This window comes from Oncorhynchus mykiss, chromosome 22 (assembly GCF_013265735.2).
Source record: "Oncorhynchus mykiss isolate Arlee chromosome 22, USDA_OmykA_1.1, whole genome shotgun sequence".
NCBI classification, from domain to species: domain Eukaryota; kingdom Metazoa; phylum Chordata; class Actinopteri; order Salmoniformes; family Salmonidae; genus Oncorhynchus; species Oncorhynchus mykiss.
In genome coordinates, this window is record NC_048586.1 from 30970993 (window position 1) to 30995322 (window position 24330).

The 24330-nt window shown below is 43.4% G+C and overlaps 1 protein-coding gene across 1 annotated transcript; it reads left to right on the forward strand.

The window, feature by feature from the left end:
* The first annotated feature begins 5902 nt into the window (after nucleotides 1-5902).
* LOC100136146 (plastin-2) lies at nucleotides 5903-24317 on the forward strand. Its single transcript, XM_021579495.2, has 16 exons — nucleotides 5903-6042; nucleotides 8571-8647; nucleotides 8822-8982; nucleotides 9126-9249; nucleotides 9540-9672; nucleotides 9775-9856; nucleotides 9996-10161; nucleotides 10343-10485; nucleotides 10591-10686; nucleotides 13414-13609; nucleotides 13724-13802; nucleotides 13891-14005; nucleotides 23036-23169; nucleotides 23310-23430; nucleotides 23586-23710; nucleotides 23835-24317. Exons 2-16 carry the CDS (start codon nucleotides 8581-8583, stop codon nucleotides 23965-23967), a joined length of 1875 nt encoding a protein of 624 aa, XP_021435170.1. The 5' UTR covers nucleotides 5903-6042; nucleotides 8571-8580; the 3' UTR covers nucleotides 23968-24317.
* The last annotated feature ends 13 nt before the right edge of the window (nucleotides 24318-24330 follow it).

The following is a 24330-nucleotide window of genomic DNA, read 5'->3' on the forward strand; positions in this document are numbered from 1 at the left end:
CTGCTTCTATATTTTGGGAGTCCATACTTACACAGCCTTGAGACACGATGTACCATAGGAAGGATATCTGAAGAACGTGAAACTCACTTTTCGGCCTTCATGAACAAGTGATGAGAGAGGAGTCTTTGAAGGACCTGGAAGCATTATTAAGTCCAAAGATCCGGTACTAATAATGTCCATTAGGGGTGTTGAACGCTGTCTTCCACTCATCTCCCTGTCTGATGCGCACCATATTGGATTTACGGATTGCGTACAATTTTGAGAAAGCCGTAGCTCCCTGGAGTCTCTCAAAAGCTGACAAGAGGAAGAGGGTAACGGTTCTTCTTCCCAACAAAGAAAAAACCTGCTCCTGCAGGTGAAGTGGACGGCCGAATAAAAATCAACCACATGCCTCCTTAAGATAACTATTCATGGTTGCAGTCTCTGGACCTGAGAGAGAATACATCCCTCCTCTCGGAGGAGTGGTGCAGGGCAGGAGGTCAATGGCCCAATCGTAGGACCTGTGAGGAGGTAGTTCGCTGGCCCTTCGTTTGCTGAAGACCTGACCCAGATCCCAGTAATCCCGAGGTACGCGAGAAAGATCAGGCTTGTCATCCCCAGTCGGGGGAACAGGAGAGTCGGAAACCTAAAGACGAGCAGGACCGGAAAGAGGTGGAGAGAGTTGCTGGCAGGTGAACTGGCATGAAGGATTCCATTCCAGAACTTTTCCAGAGGGCCAGTCAATTTGAGGATTATGGGTGGAAAGCCACAGATGTCAAAGAACCAGGTGGAGCTCAGGGGATTCCACTAGATGTAACTGTATAAGCTCCACATGGTAATCCAGAACTCGTAGCTGAATAGGCATGGTGCATTGCTTCACCTTCCCCAGACCCTAGGGGTTGACCATCCAGCGCAGTGATCGAAAATGGAATGTCCAGTTTAGTGAGAGGCAGCCCCTATTGGAGATCTAACGTGCGATCTAGAAAACAGCCGGTAGCCCCTAGAGTCTATGAAAGCAGGAATGTACAACTGACCATTGTCCCACTGCAGGTTGGCCGGAAACAAGGCGCGTACTGTGTCAGCAGCTGGAGACTGTATCTGACTCACCAGTATTCTTCCATCTACTGACGAGTCATCCCGTTTCCCATCAGCTCGGGACAGGAGGCACGGAAATGTCCAGACTGTCCATAGTAAAGACAACGTTACTCGTTAATCCTGCACCTTCTCTCCAGAGCGTACAGTCTGATGCGTCCCAATTGCATCAACTCCTCTGAAGGATATGAAGGAGGCCCAGAGCTGAATTGAGAACACTGACGGGGTACAGGACAAGCATACGCAGCATAAGGCAGTGCAAACCAACAAAGAATCAACTCCCTCAGCAGAACCCAAAACCCTGGAACCAACACTTAACTCCTCCGTCCCCTCCCGACAACGTTCCCGAACCCGGTTGTCAATCTGAATGGCCAGAACGATACGCTCATCCAGCGTGTCAGGGTTGTCCCGGGAAGCCAGTTCATCCTTGAGAACCTCGCTGAGTCTGTTCAGAAAGGCTGAGTGAAGTGCCTCTGTATTCCAACCGCTCTCAGCGGTGAGCGTCCGAAAGTCAATGGCGTAATCAGCTACGCTCCGGCTGCCCTGCCGCAGCTCAATGAGTCTTTGGGCTGCATTCCTGCCACTGATGGGGTGATCAAAAACCTGTTATTTTCCTGGCTGAAGCTTTGCCAATTAAAACAAATGTCTGCTTGTTGCTCCTATATGGCTGTGGCCCAGGCCAGAGCTCGTCCTGAGAGCAAGGAGATGACGTATGCTACTCTGGAATGCTCGGTGGGAAACGTTGATGCCTGCAGCTCAAAGACCAGCGATCAATGGAGCAGGAACCCACGACACCTCCCAGGATGCCCCTCCTAGCGCTCCGGTGCCGGGAGATGAGGCTCCCGAGGGAAGGAAGACGATGAGCTGGTAGGGAGTGGAGGGTAAGGAATCGTCACAGGTGTAGCAGCCGTTGCTCCCTTCTGTCCTGTCTGCAGAGCGGACACAAGAGTTCTTAAATCCTCCGACAATGTCTTCAGCCGTGCCTCATGACGACTAATCATACATAGTTCCATGGTGGGTGAGAGACGACCGTAAATGGTGGAGCTCAGAGTGTCCCTCGGATGATGGAGAAATCTCTGCTGGGTCCACTGTGGCTTAGGTCTATTGTGACAATAATGCTAGTACGAACTCAGACCCAGGCGCAGAGAAACACAGCAGGCAGAAGTAAGGGTAAATCCAGAATATTTACTAAGGTCCTCACAGAAAACACAAAGCAAGAGCACACTAATTAAAACATGAGACTTAAGCAAAGATCCCTGCCCACAGAAGAACTTAAATAGCCAGGCAACAGGTGAACCGAGAGGGCAATCAACCACAGGTGAAACCAATAATAACAATCAGGGTAACCTGGACACTAGAAACAAAGTAAGGGTGCCCTCCAGCAGTAACCTAAGGGAGCACAATCAAAAATAAAACTCTGTGACAGTTTCCATGTTTCATTTTAAAACATGTATCTTACAAAGGAGTTGTTTAATCTAACTTTAATCTATTTATCTGTACATGGAATTGTATTTTTTTTTTATATGTACTCATTCTTTCCTCATCTTTACAGGAAAATGCCACGGGCACTATCTGATGTGTGGAGACATTTCACTGCAGCTAATGTAGAAGGAAAAGCTGTGTACATTTGCAAATAATGTGCCAAATCATATGTGAAGAATGCAACAAAGATGCAAAATCATCTGGCCAAGTGCATAAAGTTCCCTCAGCGCTCACAGCAAGCAACCTCTGACAAAAGTCCCTCTATTTATATTAGAGGTGAAAATGATGAATCAGACACCTTATCGATAGCAACAGCTCATGGTCCTCCTGGAATCAGAAGTTTTTTGACTCAATGGAGGAATGTAGTCAGAGAAATGCTGATGAATGTCTTGCTCAAGCTATGTATGCAACTGGTTCACCTCTGATGCTCACAGGCAATGTGTATTGGAAGAGATTTCTGAATGTTCTTCCCCCAGCATACATCCCTCCAACCAGACATGCATTATCTACTCATTTTCTAGATGCAGAGTTCAACAGAGTTCAAGTGAAGGTCAAGCAAATCATAGAGAAAGCAGAATGTTTTGAAATCATCTCTGATGGGTGGTTGCATGTGCGTAGCCAAGGAATAATTAACTACATCATCTCCACCCCTCAAGCAGTATTCTACAAGAGCACAGACACAAGGGACAACAGACACACCGGTCTCTATATTGCAGATGAGCTGAAGGCAGACATCAATAACATTGGACAACAGAAGGTGTTTGCACTGGTGACAGACAATGCTGCGAACATGAAAGCTGCTTGGTCTAAAGTGGAGGAGTCCTACCCTCACATCACACCCATTGGCTGTGCTGCTCATGCATTGAATCTGCTCCTCAAGGACATCATGGCACTGAAAACAATGGATACACTCTACAAAAGAGCCAAGGAAAATGTTAGGTATGTGAAGGGTCATCAAGGTATAGCAGCAATCTACCTCACCAAGCAAAGTGAGAAGAATAAGAGCACCACATTGAACTTGCCCAGCAACACCTGTTGGGCTGGTGTTGTCATCATGTTTGACAGTCTCCAGGAGGGGAAGGAGTCTCTCCAAGAAATGGCCATATCACAGTCTGCCGATATGGACAGCCCCATCAAATCAAACTTTATTTGCCACATGCGCCGAATACAACAAGTGTAGACTTTACCATGAACTACTTACTTACAAGTCCTTAACCAACAGTGCAGTTCAAGAAGAAAATATTTACCAAGTAGGCTAAAATAAAAAGTAACACAATAAGAATAACAATAACGAGGCTATATACAGGAGGCACCGGTACCGAGTCAGTGTGCAGGGGTACAGGCTAGTTGAGGTAATCTGTACATGTAGGTGGGGGAGTGAATGTAAATTGTCCGGTAGCGATTTTTCTGAATTGTTCAGCAGTGTAATGGCTTGTGGGTAGAAGCTGTTGAGGAGCCTTTTGGTCCAAGGCTTGGCGCTCCGGTACCGCTTGCCATGCGGTAGCAGAGAAAACAGTCTATGTGACTGGAGTCTTTGACAATTTTATGGCCTTTCCTCTGACACCGCCTATTATATAAGTCCTGGATGGAAGGAAGCTTGGCTGGGGAAAATGGGGAAAATAAACAACACCTGGAGGGGGTGAAGACAATCACAGGGACATGTGAAACAGATCAGGGCTTGATAGTAAGAGAAGAAATCCGTACTGCCCTGCCCACTTCACTGTTGCTCCAAGCAGAGGAAGCTGTAGTTCTGAAATACATCAAAACGCGTGAAGACTTCTGCTTGAAGCCCAAACACGCCGCAGCATACATGTTGGATCCCAAGCAGGCTGGCAAGAGCATCCTGTCTGGTGCAGAGATCAACAATGCCTATGGTGTCATCACTACCGTGTCTCGCCACCTTGGCCTGGATGAGAGCAAGGTTCTTGGCAGTCTGGCGAAGTACACTTCCAAGCAAGGACTTTGGGATGGAGATGAGATATGTTGGCACGACTGCCATATTGCATCAGCCACCTGGTGTAAGGGACTTTGTGGATCTAAGGCTCTTTCCCCTGTTGCCTCCATAATCCTCCAAATCCCACCAACCACAGCTGCCTCAGAGCACAACTGGTCCTTGTTTGGAAACACTCACACCAACGCATGCAACAGGCTGACTAATACAAGGGTTGAAAAATTGGTGGCCATCCGGGCAAATTTGAGGCTCTTTGAGCCTGACAATGAGCCATCCTCAACAAGGTTGGAAAGTGACAGCCGCAGAGTCCATGATGAGATGAGGCCTCAGAGTCCAACAGGTTCAAGAGGTGGACATTGAGGAGGTCCAGGGAGAAGACATGGAAGCCTGAGAGGAAAACAACCAAAGCTTTAGTTTCTAGACTATCATTAGTACAGATGTATGTTGAAAATGTTTTTGGGAGATGCAATGGATCATTGGGGATCATTCAATATTCCCTTTATTTTGTTGCTCAGTGAAATCATCCCATGTGAAGAGTCAACTCATTTAATTAAAGTTCAATTCGTAACTAAATTGTTTTTACATTTCTATTGAAAGGATTTAATCATTTGCAATTATGTCTACTTATGATAAGGTTTATGCTTCTGTCTCCATATGATATTGTAAATATATCTAATGCAAAAAACATCTACATTTGAATGGTATTAATATACATTTGCATATATTTTTGTTAATTACCATATATTCCCATTAATTACCATATATTCCCGTTAATTCCCACGGAAAGTTTCCACCTCTGAATATTCCCCAAAATGCGCAACCCTAGTTGTCACTAAAGTCATCATAAAATACATCACTAGACTGAATAGAACATACACAATATGATGTATTGTTGTCCCTACCTTCTTGACCTTTGTGCTGTTGACTTTGCCCAATAATGTTCGTACCATGTTTTTGTGCTGCTACCATGTTGTGTTGCTACCATGTTGTTGTCATGTTGTGTTGCTACCATGCTGTGTTGTCATGTGTTGATGCCTTGTTATGTTGTTGTCTTAGGTCTCTCTTTATGTAGTGTTGTGTTTCTCTTGTTGTGATGTGTGTTTTGGCTTATATTTATATTGTATTTTTATTTTAAAATCCCAGGCCCCGTCCCCGCAGGAGGCCTTTTGCCTTTTGGTAGGCCGTCATTGTAAATAATAATTTGTTCTTAACTGACTTGCCTAGTTAAATAAAGGTCAAATAAAAATAAAACAAATGCACAAACCTACACAGAATATTATTTCCAGACTGATCACTTTGATAGGCCCGTGGCAGACAGCAGATTGCCATATAAAGACATTCCTCTTTGTGAAGTTGTGTTGGTTCGCGTGTCACTTCCTTCCTCGTTTATTTGAATAGATTCATTGTCGCTTGACTTCTGAGGGAGAGACAGTGCACTGCCTGCCTGTCAAGCAGTGAGAGCAGCAGACACACTGAAGGAAGGAAAGTGACACAGACAGACTCACAGACAGATCCGCCAGTCAACTCACCTCCCTCAGGTAATTCAATCTCCTGACCTAGGGGCCTCTCAGTGTCACTGTGTTCCTCTGCATGTGTCGTTATTACGTTGAATCTACTGGGAAAATGGTCTGTGACTGCACGTTGATTCTGATGAGGATGAATGATGATGATGATGCATTTCTGTTGCTTTAACAGTCCATAAGGGTTCACAGATAGTCCTGTGTGTGTTAATAGATCGTGTCGTCCTGGAATCTGAGGGCAGCATGTGTAGTAGACATGCTGATCAATGCGTAGCATTGCCATGTCTTGACTGTAAAGTCAGCAGACTATGGTGACAGAGAGCAGAAGTAAACCATTGCACAGTGATTAAACAGGAAGTACGTTGGGATGTGGTTAGCCTTGCTGCAACTACTGAAAAGTATTCTAACATGTGAAAGCTAACAGTAACTCAGATATGAATGTACATTTTCTAAAAGTTTCCAACATATCTTCAATATTCATGGAATAACATGTGCATCAGCATATGGAATTGACTGACACGTGAATTTGTCATCTTTGGAACTCACACTGCTGTAGCCATTTGAAAATGATGAACAAAATATAGTATATATATATTTTGTCTTTCAATTGTGCTTGAAGAATCCATAACACACACTACACTTAAAGGAATGTGCCTTTGAATACAAAACAATTGAGAGAAACCGAGGAAGCACAATTGATTGCTGTATAAAGATTATTTGGAGTGACAGACAGATTGGCTTTGATAAAGGTCCACGTCATAATATTGTTCCAATAAACCTCTCTTCCTATATCTAATCCATGCAAATATACCTTACTGTTTGATGATTTTCTTACTACATAATGAATAAGCTGTTTGTTTAAAAGAGAACAAGATTTACATGTGAAATCTGCGGTACCAATGATTGATGTTTGTGGGTATTGCAGTTTTATTTCCATACAGGTCCTTGATGATTTTTGTGACTGAGTCCACAGGCAATTATTGATGACAGATGAAGGTTTTAGGGATTTCAAATCAAGTAACTGGATTTGCCTCATGAAAGATAACGCCCCTCATGATCAAAATGCAAAGACAAATTTTACTTCATCATCAAAAAGTAAAGTCTGGGTAAATGTCGGCCCTAAAAATACAATACTATTGTTAGATTAGTGAACATCACAGTGTCATTGTGTCATCCAGTGTGTGGTTTACTGAATCATCAGTGTCTCACTGCTGATTGAAATGAAATGCTTGTAAAGTGACAAAGCTGGTCATTTTGAAACATGGTGTAAAAATACATCAGTTTCGCTTCTGCTTCTGACCTCTATAGCAATGGTGGGAGAAAGGTAACAAAACCCAGAACTCCTTGTTCTTACTTATTTTAGAATTTAGAAGTGTGCTACTGGGCCTCACGAGTGGCGCAGCAGTCTAAGGCACTGCATCGCAGTGCTAGAGGTGTCACTACAGACCCGGGTTCGATCCCGGGCTGTATCGCAACTGGCCGTGATCGGGAGTCCCATAGGGCGGAGCACAATTGGCCCAGTGTCGTCCAGGTTAGGGGAGGGTTTGGCTGGGGGGCTTTACTTGGCTCATCGTGGTCTAGCGACTCGTGCTGCGGGGCCGGGCGCCTGCAGGCTGACCTCGGTCATCAGGTGAACGGTGTTTCCTCCGACACGTTGGTGCGGCTGGCTTCCGGGTTAAGCAGACGGGTGTTATGAAGTTCGGTTTGGTGGCTCGTGTACGCATGACGAGGACGCATGACTCAACCTTCGCCTCCTGAGCCCGTTGGGGAGTTGCAGCAATGAGACAAGATTGAAATTGGGGAGAAAAAGGGGGTAAAAATATAAAAAATACCAACAAAAACTCATCCCAAAACTTCACACCTCGGAGGCAAGCAGAGCAGACCTAGTTTAAAGTGGGTCTTTGTATCTAAAGTGACCTTTTATCTCTCGCTGAGTCTGTGGTTTACAGCCATAGAGCTCTCAATGAAGCCACACAGTGAAATGGCAGACATTCTCCTTGTCTGTTATCACTATAGCAACCTGTACTCCACTCTCAACTCAGACTGAGGCCTAGAATGTATACTTCGTCCTAAGGCAGATGAGGAAGAATTCAGAGGAGTTTCTGATAAACACATACTCACACACAAACTTTGAGTTGGTCTGGCTAACCACACAGAATGTCACAAGACAAACTTCTCTGAATTGCATAATAGATTATTCTTCCTATTTCACACAAGTCTTAAGCAATAAACTCATTATGACTTTGTATGTGTGTTGTTGGGGATACTTGGAAATTCTCGTTTTGTGATAATGACTTGCAGTTGCAAAGGGGTGTAATAAAGACACATGAATGGTGTGAATTACCTCACCAGAAAAAGCATAAAGCAGCTCACTAGAAGCAGGATACTTTAGAACGAAATAGACATCAGAGCCCAGAACCACTGGGTACAGCAAATCACATTTTGTAGCAATTATCACAGTGACAGCATGCAGAAAGTTCCTCCTTGTTGAGTATGTTCAGTATTGTATGAGTTTATAAAGTTGAAGTTGTGTTTGATGGTTTCAGATCCCACAAAATGGCTGCTCCACCACAGATTTCTCAAGATGAGTTGGAAGAACTGAGAGAAGCCTTTGCTAAGATCGGTGAGGGCCTGAAACAACTCCAATCCTGATTCCCCCATACTAAGACGGAAACTGAAACATAGTTGATAAATCATAGACTCACTTCACTCTCTCTTTTATTCTGGGTCACTGACTCATTATGTATTCAACAAGGCTACATTTTACATTACCTTTGATTTATCCATCCTGTTCCAGATGTGGACTCTCATGGCCACATTGGCACAGAAGAGCTCAATGACCTGTTCAAAGCTGCCAACCTGCCATTGCCGGGATACAGAGTCAGAGAGATCATCCAGGATCTCACCAAGACAGGAGACCTGCATGACGGCAAAGTCACCTTCGGCGAGTTTGCTAATGTAAGTTCAGAGGTCAAGAGGTTAAAATCACCGGCATTTACAAAAAGTCAATGTCAAAGAACAGGAGAACATAGCTTAATACATTTTCACATGACACCAGAGATACATGGTCTCATCTCACCACTATTTTTCCTTTCACTAAGGTGGTCCATGGACTGAAGAGTACAGAAGTTGCTAAGACCTTCAAGAAAGCCATCAACAAGAAGGAGGGCATCTATGCCGTAGCAGGAACTTCAGAGCAGTCAGGCACACAGCACTCCTACTCAGGTGACTGCCCCTACTTGTTTCACTGAAGGAGAATGCCCCCAAGCTACCTATTTGAGTCACTCTCTAGATATGTCTGCAGCCAACATGACACAGGAAGCACTAGTCATTCAAATGAGAACCACATCTATCTCTATGTCTGGAACAATCCATAAGTACAACAACTATTCCTGGTCTGTGAAGTCACATATCTGAACGTCTCTGATTGGCTAATGTATATAAATATTTACCATAAGTACAAATACTGTATATTGTGCATCCACCCCCATACCCACACATTTCTCCACTGACAGAGGAGGAGAAGGTGGCTTTTGTGAACTGGGTGAATAAGGCCTTGGAGAAAGACCCAGACTGCAAACATGTCCTCCCCATGGACCCCACCACTAATGACCTGTTCACCGCTGTCGGAGATGGGATCGTTTTATGGTACTTTCTAACTGGTCTCATAGACTTACTTTAGAGTAAAAACCAATCCCTATGGCAATATTCCATTGATATTTAACTATGCATCTCTCCTTCACCTGGTAGTAAGATGATCAACCAGTCTGTTCCGGACACCATCGATGAAAGAACCATCAACAAGAAGAAGCTCACACCCTTCACCATCCAGGTAACCTTTTACAGACATTACTGTAACACCACATGCAGCTTTGTATAACCCATTGACACAGTAGTTTATTTTCTTTGTCATTATATACACTATGTCATACACATCTACAGTATGCTGTGTGTGTGCTGTGCTCTAACAGGAGAATCTGAACCTGGCTCTGAACTCTGCGTCGGCCATTGGCTGCCACGTGGTGAACATCGGAGCAGAGGACCTGAAGGAAGGCAGACAGCATCTGGTCCTGGGCCTGCTCTGGCAAGTCATCAAGATCGGGTTGTTTGCTGACATCGAGATCAGCAGGAACGAAGGTGTGTGTGTGTGTGTGTGTTAAATGTTTATTTGAATATAGGCTTTCAATGTGTATGTGTGTTTTATAACTTTTTACCACGAGGGTGTCTATATATCTACAGTACTGTACATCACTTGATCTCTGTAGCCTTGTTTGATTTTATGTGTGTGTATAATAATATAAATGGTGTGTGTGTGCAGCTCTGATAGCCCTGCTGAGGGATGGGGAGAGCCTGGAAGACCTGATGAAGCTTTCCCCAGAGGAGCTGCTGCTGCGCTGGGCCAACTATCACCTAGAGGAGGCCGGCTGCTCCAAGATCAACAACTTCAGCTCTGACATAAAGGTGGGTCACACACGTTATGTCGGATCTGGATTATCATATGACTGTGTCGCTCCTGGATCTTCTTGTGCATTTGTGATTGTATTCATTTTCTGTTTTGCATTATAGGATTCCAAGGCCTACTACAACATCCTGAACCAAGTGGCCCCTAAGGGAGATGAGGAGGGAATCCCTCCTATTGCCATTGACATTTCAGGGATAAGGGTACATGCTCTTCCTACACTAGAAACATCAACCATTGAAGGTGCAATATTTCCGCCATTTCCTGGTTGCTAAAATCTGAATAGTTCGCCAGGGACAATACAAGCAATGTATAGTGTAGAGCAGGTGTTCCCAATCTGGGGTACGCGTACCCCGACGGGGTATGGGCAATGCCATCGGGGGTACGCCAAATAAAAATGTGATTCACATTTAAAAATGTTGCCTAATTTCACTGCCAAAAAGACAATTTAACCATCTAGTGTTCAGCGAAATAACAACACAATGTCAAATACAGGTAGCCTAGTCAAATAATTAACATCCAATCACAATAACCGTTACTCTCTCGCGTGAAACCTTCACTCTTGCGCAGACATTTAGAAACAAAATTACAATTTGAAAAATAAGCAATGGGAGTTTTTTGAGCGAGAATAAAGACGACTTTCGAGTAGTAAGACATATATAAAAGCAACAGATTACATTAATAAGGAGGGGCTAGAAGCATCTTATATGGTGAGCTACCAAGTGGCTAGGACAGGCAAGCCCCATACTATTGTGGAGGACTTAATTCTTCCTGCTGCTGCGGATATGGTTGGGACAATGCTGGGGGAAATGGCCCAAAAAACTATACAGAAAATGGCTCCATCAAACAACACTGTTTCATGACGCATCAGTGAAATGGCAGGAGATGTTTAGAAAATATTACGGCTTCGCATACAAGCCAGTGAATTATATGCGTTACAGCTGGATGAGTCAACAGACGTGGCGGGCCTAGCACAGCTCCTGGTTTATGTCTGTTACATTTATGGGGGGTCAATTAAGCAAGACATCCTCTTCTGCAAACCACTGTAAGCCAGGACAACAGGAGACAATATTTTTAAAGTACTAGACAGCTTTGTGACATCAAATGGACTTTGGTGGTCAAGATGTATCTGTACTGATGGCGCAAAAGCCATGACAGTGAGACCTAGTGGAGAGGTAATGCACGTGCAAGCAGTTGCTCCCAACGCCACTTCAGTACACTGCAGCATCCACTGAGAGGCTCTCGCTGCCAAGGGAATGCCTGACAGCTTGAAAGACATTTTGGAAACTACAGTGAAAATGGTTGACTTTGTTAAAGCAAGGCACCTGAACTGATGATGATATGGGCAGCGACCATGTAATGCTTTTACAACATACAGAAGTGTGCTGGTTATCAAGGGGCAAAGTATTGACACGTTTTTTTAAATTGAGAGACAAGCTTAAAGTTTTCTTTACTGACCATCATTTTCACTTGTCTGATCGCTTGCATGATGACGAGTTTCTCACACGACTGGCCTATCTGGGTGATGTTTTTTCTCGCCTGAATGATCTGAATCTTGAATTACAGGGACTCTCCCCAACTATATTCAATGTGCCGGACAAAATTGAGGCTATGATTAAGAAGTTGGAGCTCTTTTCTGTCTGCATTAACAAAGGCAACACATACTGTAGGTCTTGCCATCATTGTATGATTATTTTGTGTGCAAATGAACTCAAGCTTACGGACAATGTCAAATGTGATATAGCGAAGCACCTGAGTGAGCTGGGTGCGCAATTACGCAGGTACTTACCGAAACGGACGACACAAAAACTGGATTCGTTATCCCTTTCATGCCCAGCCTGCAGTTCACTTACAGATATCACTTACCGATAGCCTCATCAAAATTGCAACAAGCGGTTCTGTGAAAATTGAATTTAATCAGAAGCCACTGCCAGATTTCTGGATAGGGCTAAAAAAAATTATTCGTTATCCCTTTCTTGCCCAGCCTCCATTCCACTTACCGATATCTGAACAAGAGAGCCTCATCAAAATTGCAACAAGTGGTTCTGTGAAAATTGAATTTACTCAGAGTATCCTGCCTTGGCAAATCCGCTGTTAAGACACTGATGCCCTTTGCAACCACTATACCCATGTGAGAGTGGATTCTCGGCCCTTCTCTAGCATGAAAACTAAATACAGACACAGGAAAATTATTTAAGACTGAGACTTTCTCCAACACAACCCAACATTACAGAGTTAATATTCTATGAACAAATAAGGTTTTATATGTGAGATTATGATTTGTATCCTGGTCCTATAAGAGCTCTTTGTCACTTCCCATGAGCCGGGTCGTGACAAAAACTCACACTCATTCTTATGTTTAATAAATGTATCGTATAGTGTGTGTGTGGCAGGCTCACAATGATGGCAAAAAAATTACATTTGAGAGTGCGCTGGCCCTGGTGCTAGAAGGGGGTATGCAGCTGGAGGTTGAATGTTTGAAGGGGTACGGGACTATCAAAAGTTTGGGAACCACTGGTGTAGAGAATCATTGTACAATCTAAACTGCTGTGAAGTATTTTTTCAATAACAAAGAATATTGTGTTTTCGGCTGTTTGAAGCTTGGTGTACAAAACTGAAAATGAAAGATGCAGAAACTAAACTTAAGAACGGGAACCATATAAATAGTGCACTTAGAACATATCTACCCCTTCTTAGACTTGCTATCAATGAGAATGATACATCTATTACTAACATTTCTATGTGAATTTGGTCGGGTCACCCAAAAAGTTACATGTTGCAGCTTTAAATTTAGATTTCAGCCAACCTGATCAACAGACAGTGTTGTTCTTCTAGCCACCTAGGTTAAACATGCCTGCTAAATTGACCATATTATCAATGAGTGATACATCAGATGTTGCTGTTAAAGATCTCCCTACCACCCCCTGCAGGAGAAAGAGGACATAAAGAGAGCAGAGTGCATGTTGGAGCAGGCTGACCGTCTGGGCTGCCGGCAGTTCGTCACGGCAACCGACGTGGTCCGCGGCAACCCTAAGCTAAACTTAGCATACATTGCCAACCTGTTCAACAAGTACCCTGCCCTGAAGAAGCCTGAGAACCAGGACATCGACTGGAGCTCCATCGAGGGTCAGTTTTGGGACCAGACCATAACCCAGTTCCTGAGCATCCCCTCTTCCTGATTATAATATAAACCATATATAGGCCTAAACCAGTGTGTAATGCTGTCTCGGCCACTTCCAGGTGAAACCAGAGAGGAGCGCACCTTCAGGAACTGGATGAACTCACTGGGGGTCAACCCTCGTGTCAACCACCTCTATGTGTAAGTACAGGTCACTCCATCTTATTATACACCATTTCCAATCATTTGGAAACCTCACTCATTTAAATTGTGTGTGCATGTTTTACAGGGACATAGATGATGCTTTGGTCATCTTCCAGCTCTATGAGAAGATAAATGTGCCAGTGGATTGGGACAGAGTAAACAAACCCCCTTACTCCAAACTGGGCAGCAACATGAAGAAGGTGAGACTAGGAACAATACGAGTTCTCCCAAAGTGCGATCATGATTAAAACGATCAATTGTACGTTGTTTTTTTTAAACAGTACAAAACGTACACATACAGATGCACACAAATGTCAACGACATCACACCTACCCAGACCTGCTCACACCCCAATCTCCAGCACCCACATCATTATCCGCCACATAGCCTCAAACTGCACCATTTTGTTCCTCTCCGTCACCCACGCACTTTCAGCATTTAGATAAGAACGTGTTTTACCCTTCCATTGTGTTAACGATGGAGGTTTGGTTGATTTCCAGTTTTTAAGTTTATGTTTTTTTCAAGATGATTGATGAGAAAAGTATCATCCAACCACTTGGGTTATCTCACTGCACTTTCAAATGCTTGAAATATGCAGACAGATTAAAAGTGCATTTACATTGTAATACTTACGACAGCCAACTTTCTAACTCCGCTGATAACTTTTGGACTTTATAGCATTCCTAGAAGGCATTGATTATTGAGTTATTGTTAGTTTTACACTTAATACATGACTCTGTCGCTGTGCTGTAGAATTTGTGAATTTTGTATAATACATTTTATACATTAGTTTAAACTGGAATAAGTGTACATTTTCGTTAACCTGTAATTTTGTTAGATACGTTCCAATATTCCCTCCATTTTGTGCCAATATCAGTTATTTTTAAGTCTTGGTTCCAATAGATATTTTATCTGTTGGATAGGCTCTCTGCAAAGTTTTGTACAGTGCCTTCGGAAAGTATTCAGACCCCTTGACTTTTTCCACATTTTTTTAGGTTACAGCCTTATTCTAAAATTCATTAACTTGTTTCCCCCCCTCATCAATCTACACACAATACCCCATAATGACAAAACAAAAACAGGTTTGCAAATATATTAAAAATAAAAAACGGAAATATCACATTTACATAAGTATTCAGACCTTTTACTCAGTACTTTGTTGAAGGGCATTTGGCAGCGATTACAGCCTTGTGTCTTCTTAGGTATGACTCTACAAGCTTCGCACACCTGTATTTGGGGAGTTTCTCCCATTCTTCTCTGCAGATCATCTCATGCTCTGTCAGGTTGGATGGGGAGCGTTGCTGCACAGCTATTTTCAGGTCTCTCCAGAAATGTTTGATCGGGTTCAAGTCTGGGCACTGGCTGGGCCACTCAAGGACATTCAGAGGTTTGTCTCGAAGCCACTCCTGCGTTGTCTTGGCTGTGTGCTTAGGGTCGTTATCCTGTTGGAAGGTGAACATTCACCCCAGTCTGAGGTCCTGAGCAATCTGGAGCAGGTTTTCATCAACAATCTCTCTGTACCGCTGAAGAAATCCCCACAGCGTGATGCTGCCACTACCATGTTTCACCGTAGGGATGGTGCCAGCTTTCCTCCAGATGTGACACTTGGCATTCAGGACAAAGATTTCAATTGTGGTTTAATAAGACCAGAGAATCTTGTTTCTCATGGTCTGAGAGTCTTTAGGTGCCATTTGGAAAACTCCAAGCGGGCTTTCATGTGCCTTTTACTGAGGAGAGGCATTTGTCTGGCCACTCCACCATAAAGGCCTGATTGGTGGAGTGCTACAGAGATGGTTGTCCTTCTGGAAGGTTCTCCCATCTCCAAAGAGGAACTCTGGAGCTCTGTCAGAGTGACCATCGGGTTCTTGGTCACCTCTCTGACCAAGGCCTTTCTCCCCGATTGCTCCGTTTGGCCGGGCAGCCAACTCTAGGAAGAGTCTTGGTGGTTCCAAACGTATTCCATTTAAGAATGATGGAGGCCACTGTGTTCTTGCGAACCTTCAATGCCTCAGATTTTTTTTGGTACCCTTCCCCAAATCTGTGCCTTGACAACAATCCTGTCTCAGAGCTCTACAGACAATTCCTTCGACCTCATGGCTTGGTTTTTGCTCTGACAATCACTGTCAACTGTGGGACCTTATATAGACAGATGAGCGCCTTTCCAAATCATGTCCAATCAATTGAATTTACCACAGGTGGACTCCAATAAAGTTGAAACATCTCAAGGATGATCAATGGAAACAGGATGCACCTAAGCTCAGTTTCGAGTCTCATAACAAAGGGTCTAAATACTAATGTAAATAAGCTATTTCTGTTTTTGCAATTTTTGCAATTTCTAAAAACCAGTTTTCACTTTGTCATTGTGGGGTATTGTGTGTAGATTGCTGAGGATTTTTATTTATTTAATCTATTTTAGAATAAAGCTGTAACATAATAAAATGTGGAAAAAGTCAAGGTGTCTGAATATTTTCCGAAGGCACTGTACAAAACCTTGCAGAGAGCCTATCCAACAGAGAATCTTTTCCCACGGCACTAGCCTATCATATGAATATCCTTTTCTGACTCAAATAGGATTCCCTCAAGATGGCTCTGATGCCCAAAAGATTTAAAATAGAAATTTCACAAATATGAAACTTTTAAGTTGCATGTTTTTAAAAATATCTACATTGTTCAGTCCAAAATTCCCTTTTAATTCTGTCATGGAAATACATGTATTTCCTATTACCAAGTAGTTTACAGTGTTTATGCCTTTAGTTTTCCAGGTGGACCAATTTATCTGTGAATTCTGAAAAGCTATCCAAGGATTGTTCCACAGGGTTGTGATTTTATGGAGTAATATTGGTTCATGTAGAACACGTTTCATTTTATTCTGTATTGTTATAGTGTTCTTAGCTATGAAGATGTTACTGTTCTTAGCTTTATAGACATGTAAAAAGATTCTGGGGATGATCATGCACGTCTTCAATATGTACCCATTGGTCCTCTTTAGTGCATTTAACTACAATGAGTATCCAAAACATTAAGAACACCTGCTCTTTCCATGACATATACTGACCAGGTAAATCCAGGTGAAAGCTATGATCCCTTATTGATGTCACTTGTTAAATTCACTTCAATTAGTGTAGATGAAGGGGAGGAGACATGTTAAATAAGGATTTTTAAACCTTGAGACAATTGAGACATGAATTGTGTATGTGTGCCATTCAGAGGGTGAATGGGAAAGACAAAATATATAAGTGCCTTTGAACGGGGTATGGCAGTAGGTAAGCGCACTGGTTTTTGTTAAGAACTGCATCGCTGCTGTTTTTTACACGCTCAACAGTTTCCTGCGTGTTTCAAGAATGGTCCACAACCCAACGGACATCTTGCCAACTTGACAAAACTGTGGAAAACATTGGAGCCAACATGGGCCAGCATCCTTGTGGAACGCTTTCGACACCTTGTAGAGTCCATGCCTAGACAAATTGAGGCTGTTCTGCTTATTTGCCCATCTGTTATGACCGAATATACTTTTTTTAAGAATATCTTCGGTGAGGTAATTGGTATTACCAAGAATAAATATAAATACTTTGGGAGCCATGCCATTCTGAAGAGATTTATTCTACCTGTAAGATTTTAGTAGTTTTTTTTTACCTTTATTTAACTAGGCAAGTCAGTTAAGAACAAATTCTTATTTTACAATGACGGCCTACCAACCTCCCCTAACCCGGACGACGCTGGGCCATAGTGCACCGCCCTATGGGACTCCCGTTCACGATGTTTGAGTATTCTGAAGATATTTTTAGCAAGGGGGGCATTGAGTTTTCAATATTGGCCAGGTATATCAGGAGATCATCTGCAAATAAGTTTAGTTGATATTACCAATGCTGATACATGTTACATTTGGGTCCTGTCTAATTCGTTCTGAAAGCAGTTCAACTGCCAGGGCAAACAGGAGGGAGGAAAGAGGACATACTGTCTTGTGCATCTTTCTAAAGCAATTTCAGCAATTCATGTATTATTTGTGTAGATTTTTGCATAAGGACATTTATCCATATATATTTTAAATTGATTATTTCTGCTGGAAAGTTGAACGCTTCCAAAGTTTTTAATAGAAAAGTCCATTCAAGACAGAGGAAAAGCCTTTTCGGCATCAACAGACATTATTGATCGTTCTAAGATGGCGTAGCAGTCAGACCCGTGTATATATCTTTTTATATATTTTTTCTTCGCATATATTTTTAAAATATTTTGAATATTTTTCTTAACCTCAACTTCAACATACTCTCCTGCAATCCGCCTCACCCAATGTGGTATGGATCTGCTATATTCTTTACTTTTGAACCGGATCCCCCAACAGATGCTATCCAGCTAACTAGCTACTAGCTAGTAGTCAGCCAGCCACTGCTAGCGGTCTTCAGCTAACCAACAACTCTTGCCAGTCTGCACAGCGCGATTCAAACCAGAGCAAATCGGACTTATTTTTCTCCATATCTCCGGATTCCTACCGCAAGCTCTGAACCTTCTCACCCGGATCATCTCAGCTAGCTAGCTGCTATCCAAGTGGCCACTCCTGGCTAATATCTCTGTCCCGAAGCAAGAACCAATTAGCCTGGAGCTAGCGTTTGCTAGGCCCATCTCTCGGCTAGCCGACAGCCATTCCTTGGGCTACAATACCTATTTTGCAAATTGGCCTGGACCCCTTTAACTGCCAACATGGAGCCCCGCCGATCCATCACGACTGGACTACTGACGTAATCTGCCCGAGGGGGTTTTCAACTGGCTCCTCCGTCGCGACGTTCACTGAATGCACTAGCAGCGGCCCGCAGCTGTCTAGAGCATATCGGACTGTGAGCTGAAGAGAACCATCGGACAAATTCTTTGGCCACAATACCTATTTTGCCAATTGGCCTTGACCCTTTTACCACACGGAGCCCTGCTGATCTTTCAGGACTGGTCTGCCGACGTAACAGCACGAGGGGGCTACAACAGGCTTCTTCCGTCATGACGTCCCTCTAAGGCCCTTTTGCTAGCTTGCTAGGGCCCGCCCGCTAGCTGTCTGAATTGCCGTGTTTCCACCCCCCCGATCTACTCACTGGACCCCTATGATCACTCGGCTACGCATGCCTCTCCCTAATGTCAATATGCCTTGTCCATCACTGTTTTGGATAGTGATTATTGCCTTATTTCACTGTAGAGCATCTAGCCTTGCGCAATACGCCTTAGCTAACCCTTTAGTTCCACCTCCCACACATGCGGTGACCTCACCTGGTTTAAATTATGTTTCTAGAGACAATTTCTCTCTCATCGTCACTCAATGCATAGGTTTACCAACACTGTATTCACATCCTACCATACCTTTGTCTGTACATTATGCCTTGAATCTATTCTACCATGCCTAGAAACCTGCTCCTTTAACTCTCTGTTCCGAACGTACTAGACGATCAGTTCTTATAGCCTTTAGCCATACCCTTATCCTACTCCTCTTCTGTTCCTCTGGTGATGTAGAGGTTAAACCAGGCCCTGCAGTGCCTAGCTCCACTCCCATTCCCCAGGCGCTCTCATTTGTTGACTTCTGTAACTGTAAAAGCCTTGGTTTCATACATGTTAACATTAGAAGCCTCCTCCCTAAGTTTGTTTAATTCACTGCTTTAACACACTCTGCCAACCAGGATGTCATAGCCGTGTCTGAATCCTGGCTCAGGAAAACCACCAAAAACCCTGAAATTTCCATCCCTACTATAACATTTTCCGACAAGATAGGACTGCCAAAGGGGGCGGAGTTGCAATCTACTGCAGAGATAGCCTGCAGAGTTCTGTCTTACTATCCAGGTCTGTGCCCAAACAATTTGAGCTTCTACTTTTAAAACTCCACCTTTCTAGAAACAAGTCTCTCACCGTTGCTGCTTGCTATAGACCACCTTCTGGCCCAGCTGTGCCCTGGACACCATATGTGAATTGATTGACCCCCATCTATCTTCAGAGCTCGTACTGTTAGGTGACCTAAACTGGGACATGCTTAACACCCCGGCCATCCTACAATCTAAGCTTGATGCCCTCAATCTCAACCAGGATCTCAGCGATTACTGCATCATTTCCTGCATCCGTAATGGGTCTGCGGTCAAATGACCACCCCTCATCACTGTCAAACGCTCCCTAAAACACTTCAGCGAGCAGGCCTTTTTAATCGACCTGGCCCGGGTATCCTGGAAGGATATTGACCTCATTCCGTCAGTAGAGGATGCCTGGTTATTCTTTAAAAGTGCTTTCCTCACCATCTTAAATAAGCATGCCCCATTCAAAAAAAATTAAACCAGGAACACTCTAGACCTGACTGCCCTTGACCAGCACAAAAACATCCTGAGGTGTTCTGTATTAGCATCGAAAAGCCATATACACAGGCATTTAGGAAAGCAAAGGCTAGCTTTTTCAAACAGAAATTTGCATCCTGTAGCACAAGCTCCAAAAAGTTCTGGGACACTGTAAAGTCCATGGAGAATAAGAGCATCTCTTCCCAGCTGCCCACTGCGCTGAGGCTAGGAAACACTGTCACCACCGATAAATCCACGATAATTGAGAATTTCAAGAAGCATTTTTCTACGGCTGGCCATGCTTTCCACCTGGCTACCCCTACCCCGGTCAACAGCCCTGCTCCCCCCACAGCAACTTGCCCAAGCCTCCCCATTTCTCCTTCACCCAAATCTAGATAGCTGATGATCTGAAAGAGGTGCAAAATCTAGACCCCAACAAATCAGCCGGGCTAGACAATCTGGACCCTCTCTTTCTAAAATGATCTGCCAAAATTATTGTAACCCCTATTACTAGCCTGTTCAACCTCTCTTTCGTATCCCCAAAGATTGGAAAGCTGCCGTGGTCATCCCCCTCTTCAAAGGGGAGACACTCTAGACCCAAACTGCTACAGACCTATATTTATCCTACCCTGCCTTTCTAAGGTCTTCAAAGGCCAAGTTAACAAACAGATCACCGACCATTTTGAATCCCATCGTACCTTCTCCGCTATGCAATCTGGTTTACGAGCTGGTCATGGGTGCACCTCAGCCACGCTCAAGGTCCTAAACGATATCATAACCGCCATCAATAAGAGACAATACTGTGTAGCTGTATTCATCAACCTGGCCAAGGCTTTCGACTCTGTCAATCACCACATTCTTATCGGCAGACTCAACAGTTTTGATTTGTGAAATGACTGTCTCGCTGGTTCACCAACTACTTCTCAGACAGAGTTCAGTGTGTCAAATCAGAAGGCCTTGTCCGAACTGGCAGTCTCTATTGGGGTGCCACAGGGTTCAATTCTCGGGCCGACTCTTTTCTCTGTATACATCAATGATGTCGCTCTTGCTGCTGGTGATTCTCTGATCCACCTCTACTCAGACGACACCATTCTGTATACTTCTGTTCCTTCTTTGGACACTGTGTTAACTAACCTTCAGACGAGCTTCAATGCCATACAATTCTCCTTCCGTGGCCTCCAACTGCTCTTAAATGCAAGTAAACTAAATGCATGATCTTCAACCAATCGCTGCCCAGACCTGCCCGCCTGTCCAGCATCACTACTCTGGACGGTTCTGAATATGTGGACAACTACAAATACCTAGGTGTCTGGTTAGACTGTAAACTCTCCTTCCAGACTCACATTAAGCATCTCCAATCCAAAATTAAATCTAGAATCGGCTTCCTATTTCACAACAAAGTATCCTTCACTCATGCTGCCAAACATACCCTCGTAAAACTGACTATTCGACTGATCCTTGACTTCGGCAATGTCATTTACAAAATAACCTCCAACACTCTACTCAGAAAATTGGATGCAGTCTATCACAGTGCCATCGTTTTGTCACCAAAGCCCCATATACTACCCACCACTGTGACCTGTATGCTCTCGTTGGCTGGGCCTCGCTTCATATTCATCGCCAAACCCACTGGCTCCAGGTCATCTATAAGTATTTTGCTAGGTAAAGCCCCACCTTATCTCAGCTCGTAGCACGCGCTACCTGCTGTAGCGCGTGCTACGGGTGGGTGCTGCTATGGTGACCAGTGAGCTGAGATAAGGCGGGGCTTTACCCAGCAAAAGACTTATAGACCTGGAGCCAGTGGGTTTGGCTGTAGCACGTGCTACAGGTGGGTGCTGCTATGGTGACCAGTGAGCTAGTCACTCCCAAAGCCAATTCCTCTTTTGGCTGCCTTTCCTTCCAGTTCTCTGCTGCCAATGATTGGAACGAACTGCAAAAATCACTGAAGCTGGAGACTCATATCTCTCTAACTAACTTTAAGCACCAGCTGTCAGAGCAGCTCACAGATCACTGCACCTGTACATAGCCCATCCAACTACCTCATCCCCATGCTGCTGTTAATTTGCTCCTTTGCACCCCAGTATCTCTACTTGCACACTCATCTTCTGCACATCTATCACCCCAGTGTTTAATTGCGATAATTGTAATTATTTTGCCACTGGCCTATTTATTGCCTTACCTACCTTATTTGCACACACTGTATATAGACTTTTTGTATTGTATTATTGACTGTATGTTTATTAATTCTATGTGTAACTCTGTGTTTGTGTCGCACTGCTTTGCTTTATCTTGGCACGGTCGCAGTTGTAAGTGAGAACTTGTTCTCAACCAGGTTAAATAAAGGTGAAATAAATAAAAAAATGAAATTGATAAATGTATATTGTTTTTCAGCGTATTGATTTAAACTGAAACATGTTATTGTGTTTGTTTAAATGTCTATTCTTAATATAGTTTATTATAGTTTATGTTTGATTGATATGGATCAAGTCTGGTAAGACTTTTCCCATTCTATTGCTTATGAGTTTTGTTATTTTTTTGTCACAATTTATCAAACTTACAGGTCTGTAATCAGCAGTGGACTCTCCAGATTATCCTGGTTTTAATAGAACTGAAAACCCTTTTTGATACATGGAACTAGAAGCACTGAATTGAGTGACCTGTGTTGTCATTTGTGAAATAAGGGTGATACTTTGTCCCAAAATGTTAAATAGAATTCTATGAGAAAGCCGTCCATGCAAACATTTTAACAGTATCTAATATTTGTTTTGAGGGGTGATGTGTTTTTAGTCATATTTTTTTTTGTTGCTGATAATTGCTTCAGGGTTGTTGAGTCTAAGAAGGTTGTAGGATCAGTCCAACTGTTGTTTATTTCTGATTTATATAGATTTTCATAGAAGCTTTTCAATTGATTGACTGATTGATTGCGTTTGTCTGTTCCAGTTGGAGAACTGTAACTATGCAGTGGAGCTGGGGAAGAAGGAGGCCAAGTTCTCCCTGGTTGGCATCGCTGGACAGGACCTGAATGAAGGCAACCGAAAACTCACCCAGGCCCTGCTGTGGCAGCTGATGAGGAGGTAATGCAACAGAATACTGTTAAAATGCTTCAGATTATACATTTTTCCTGTTCCGGTCATGTGATCAGGAAAAAACCCTATGCAGGCCCAATGCATACTCCATAATTCCACATTTAGAAGGATCCATCTCTTTCTCTCAGGTACACACTGAATATTCTGGAGGAGCTTGGTGATGGGCAGAAGGTGAATGACGACACCATCGTCACCTGGGTCAACGATACACTCACACAGGCTGGCAAAGGCACCATCTCTGGATTCAAGGTAGGCTGTACCTCTGCTGTTTAATATTTTCCTGACCATGGTACCTTTTTTGAAGTTCCTGACTTCATTTAGTCACTAAGCAGTAAAGGACATACAAATACAGCACCCTCCACAGCAATAGCTCTGTGTGTGTGTGTGTGTCTGTGCCTCTGTAGGATGGGTCCATTGTCACCAGTATGCCAGTCCTGGACCTGATTGATGCCATCCAGCCAGGCTCTATCCGCTATGATCTAATCAAAGTGGAGGACCTGACTGAGGAGGAGAAGCTCAATAACGCCAAGTACGTACTATGTGATGATAATCAAATTTAGGTATGAGCTTGATGAAAGAGAGGAAACGTTCAAGTTAACAGATGTAAAGATATCCCCACTAACACATCTCCTCTTAATCCTACCTGTTGTCAGGTATGCCATCTCCATGGCCAGGAAGATCGGAGCGCGGGTGTACGCCCTGCCTGAGGACCTAGTGGAGGTCAAACCTAAGATGGTGATGACGGTGTTCGCCTGCCTGATGGCCCGGGGCATGAAGAGGGTGTAGGGGTCACGACACCACAGAACACATCACCTGAAGCTGTTATCAGCACAACAACCAGAATCAGGGAAAAGAGGATACTAGCTCACAAGACAATTTCAATAATATAGCTAGTATGTCAGGAAATCAGGGATTCAAAACTCAGGCCTAATATAGCAAAGAGCAGATAAAAATAGATAATACTAGAAATATACCACAGATATCAGAAAGTCGAGCATCTTATTTTGATACGAGATTAAGCTCTTTCTAACTTTACTTTTTATTTCTTTAATTGATGCTATTAATGATATTGTTTTCAATTTTAATTAGAGACCATTTTGCTTTCAGACTGAAAATAAAGACATCAGGGAAAATTATGATTTTTTTTTG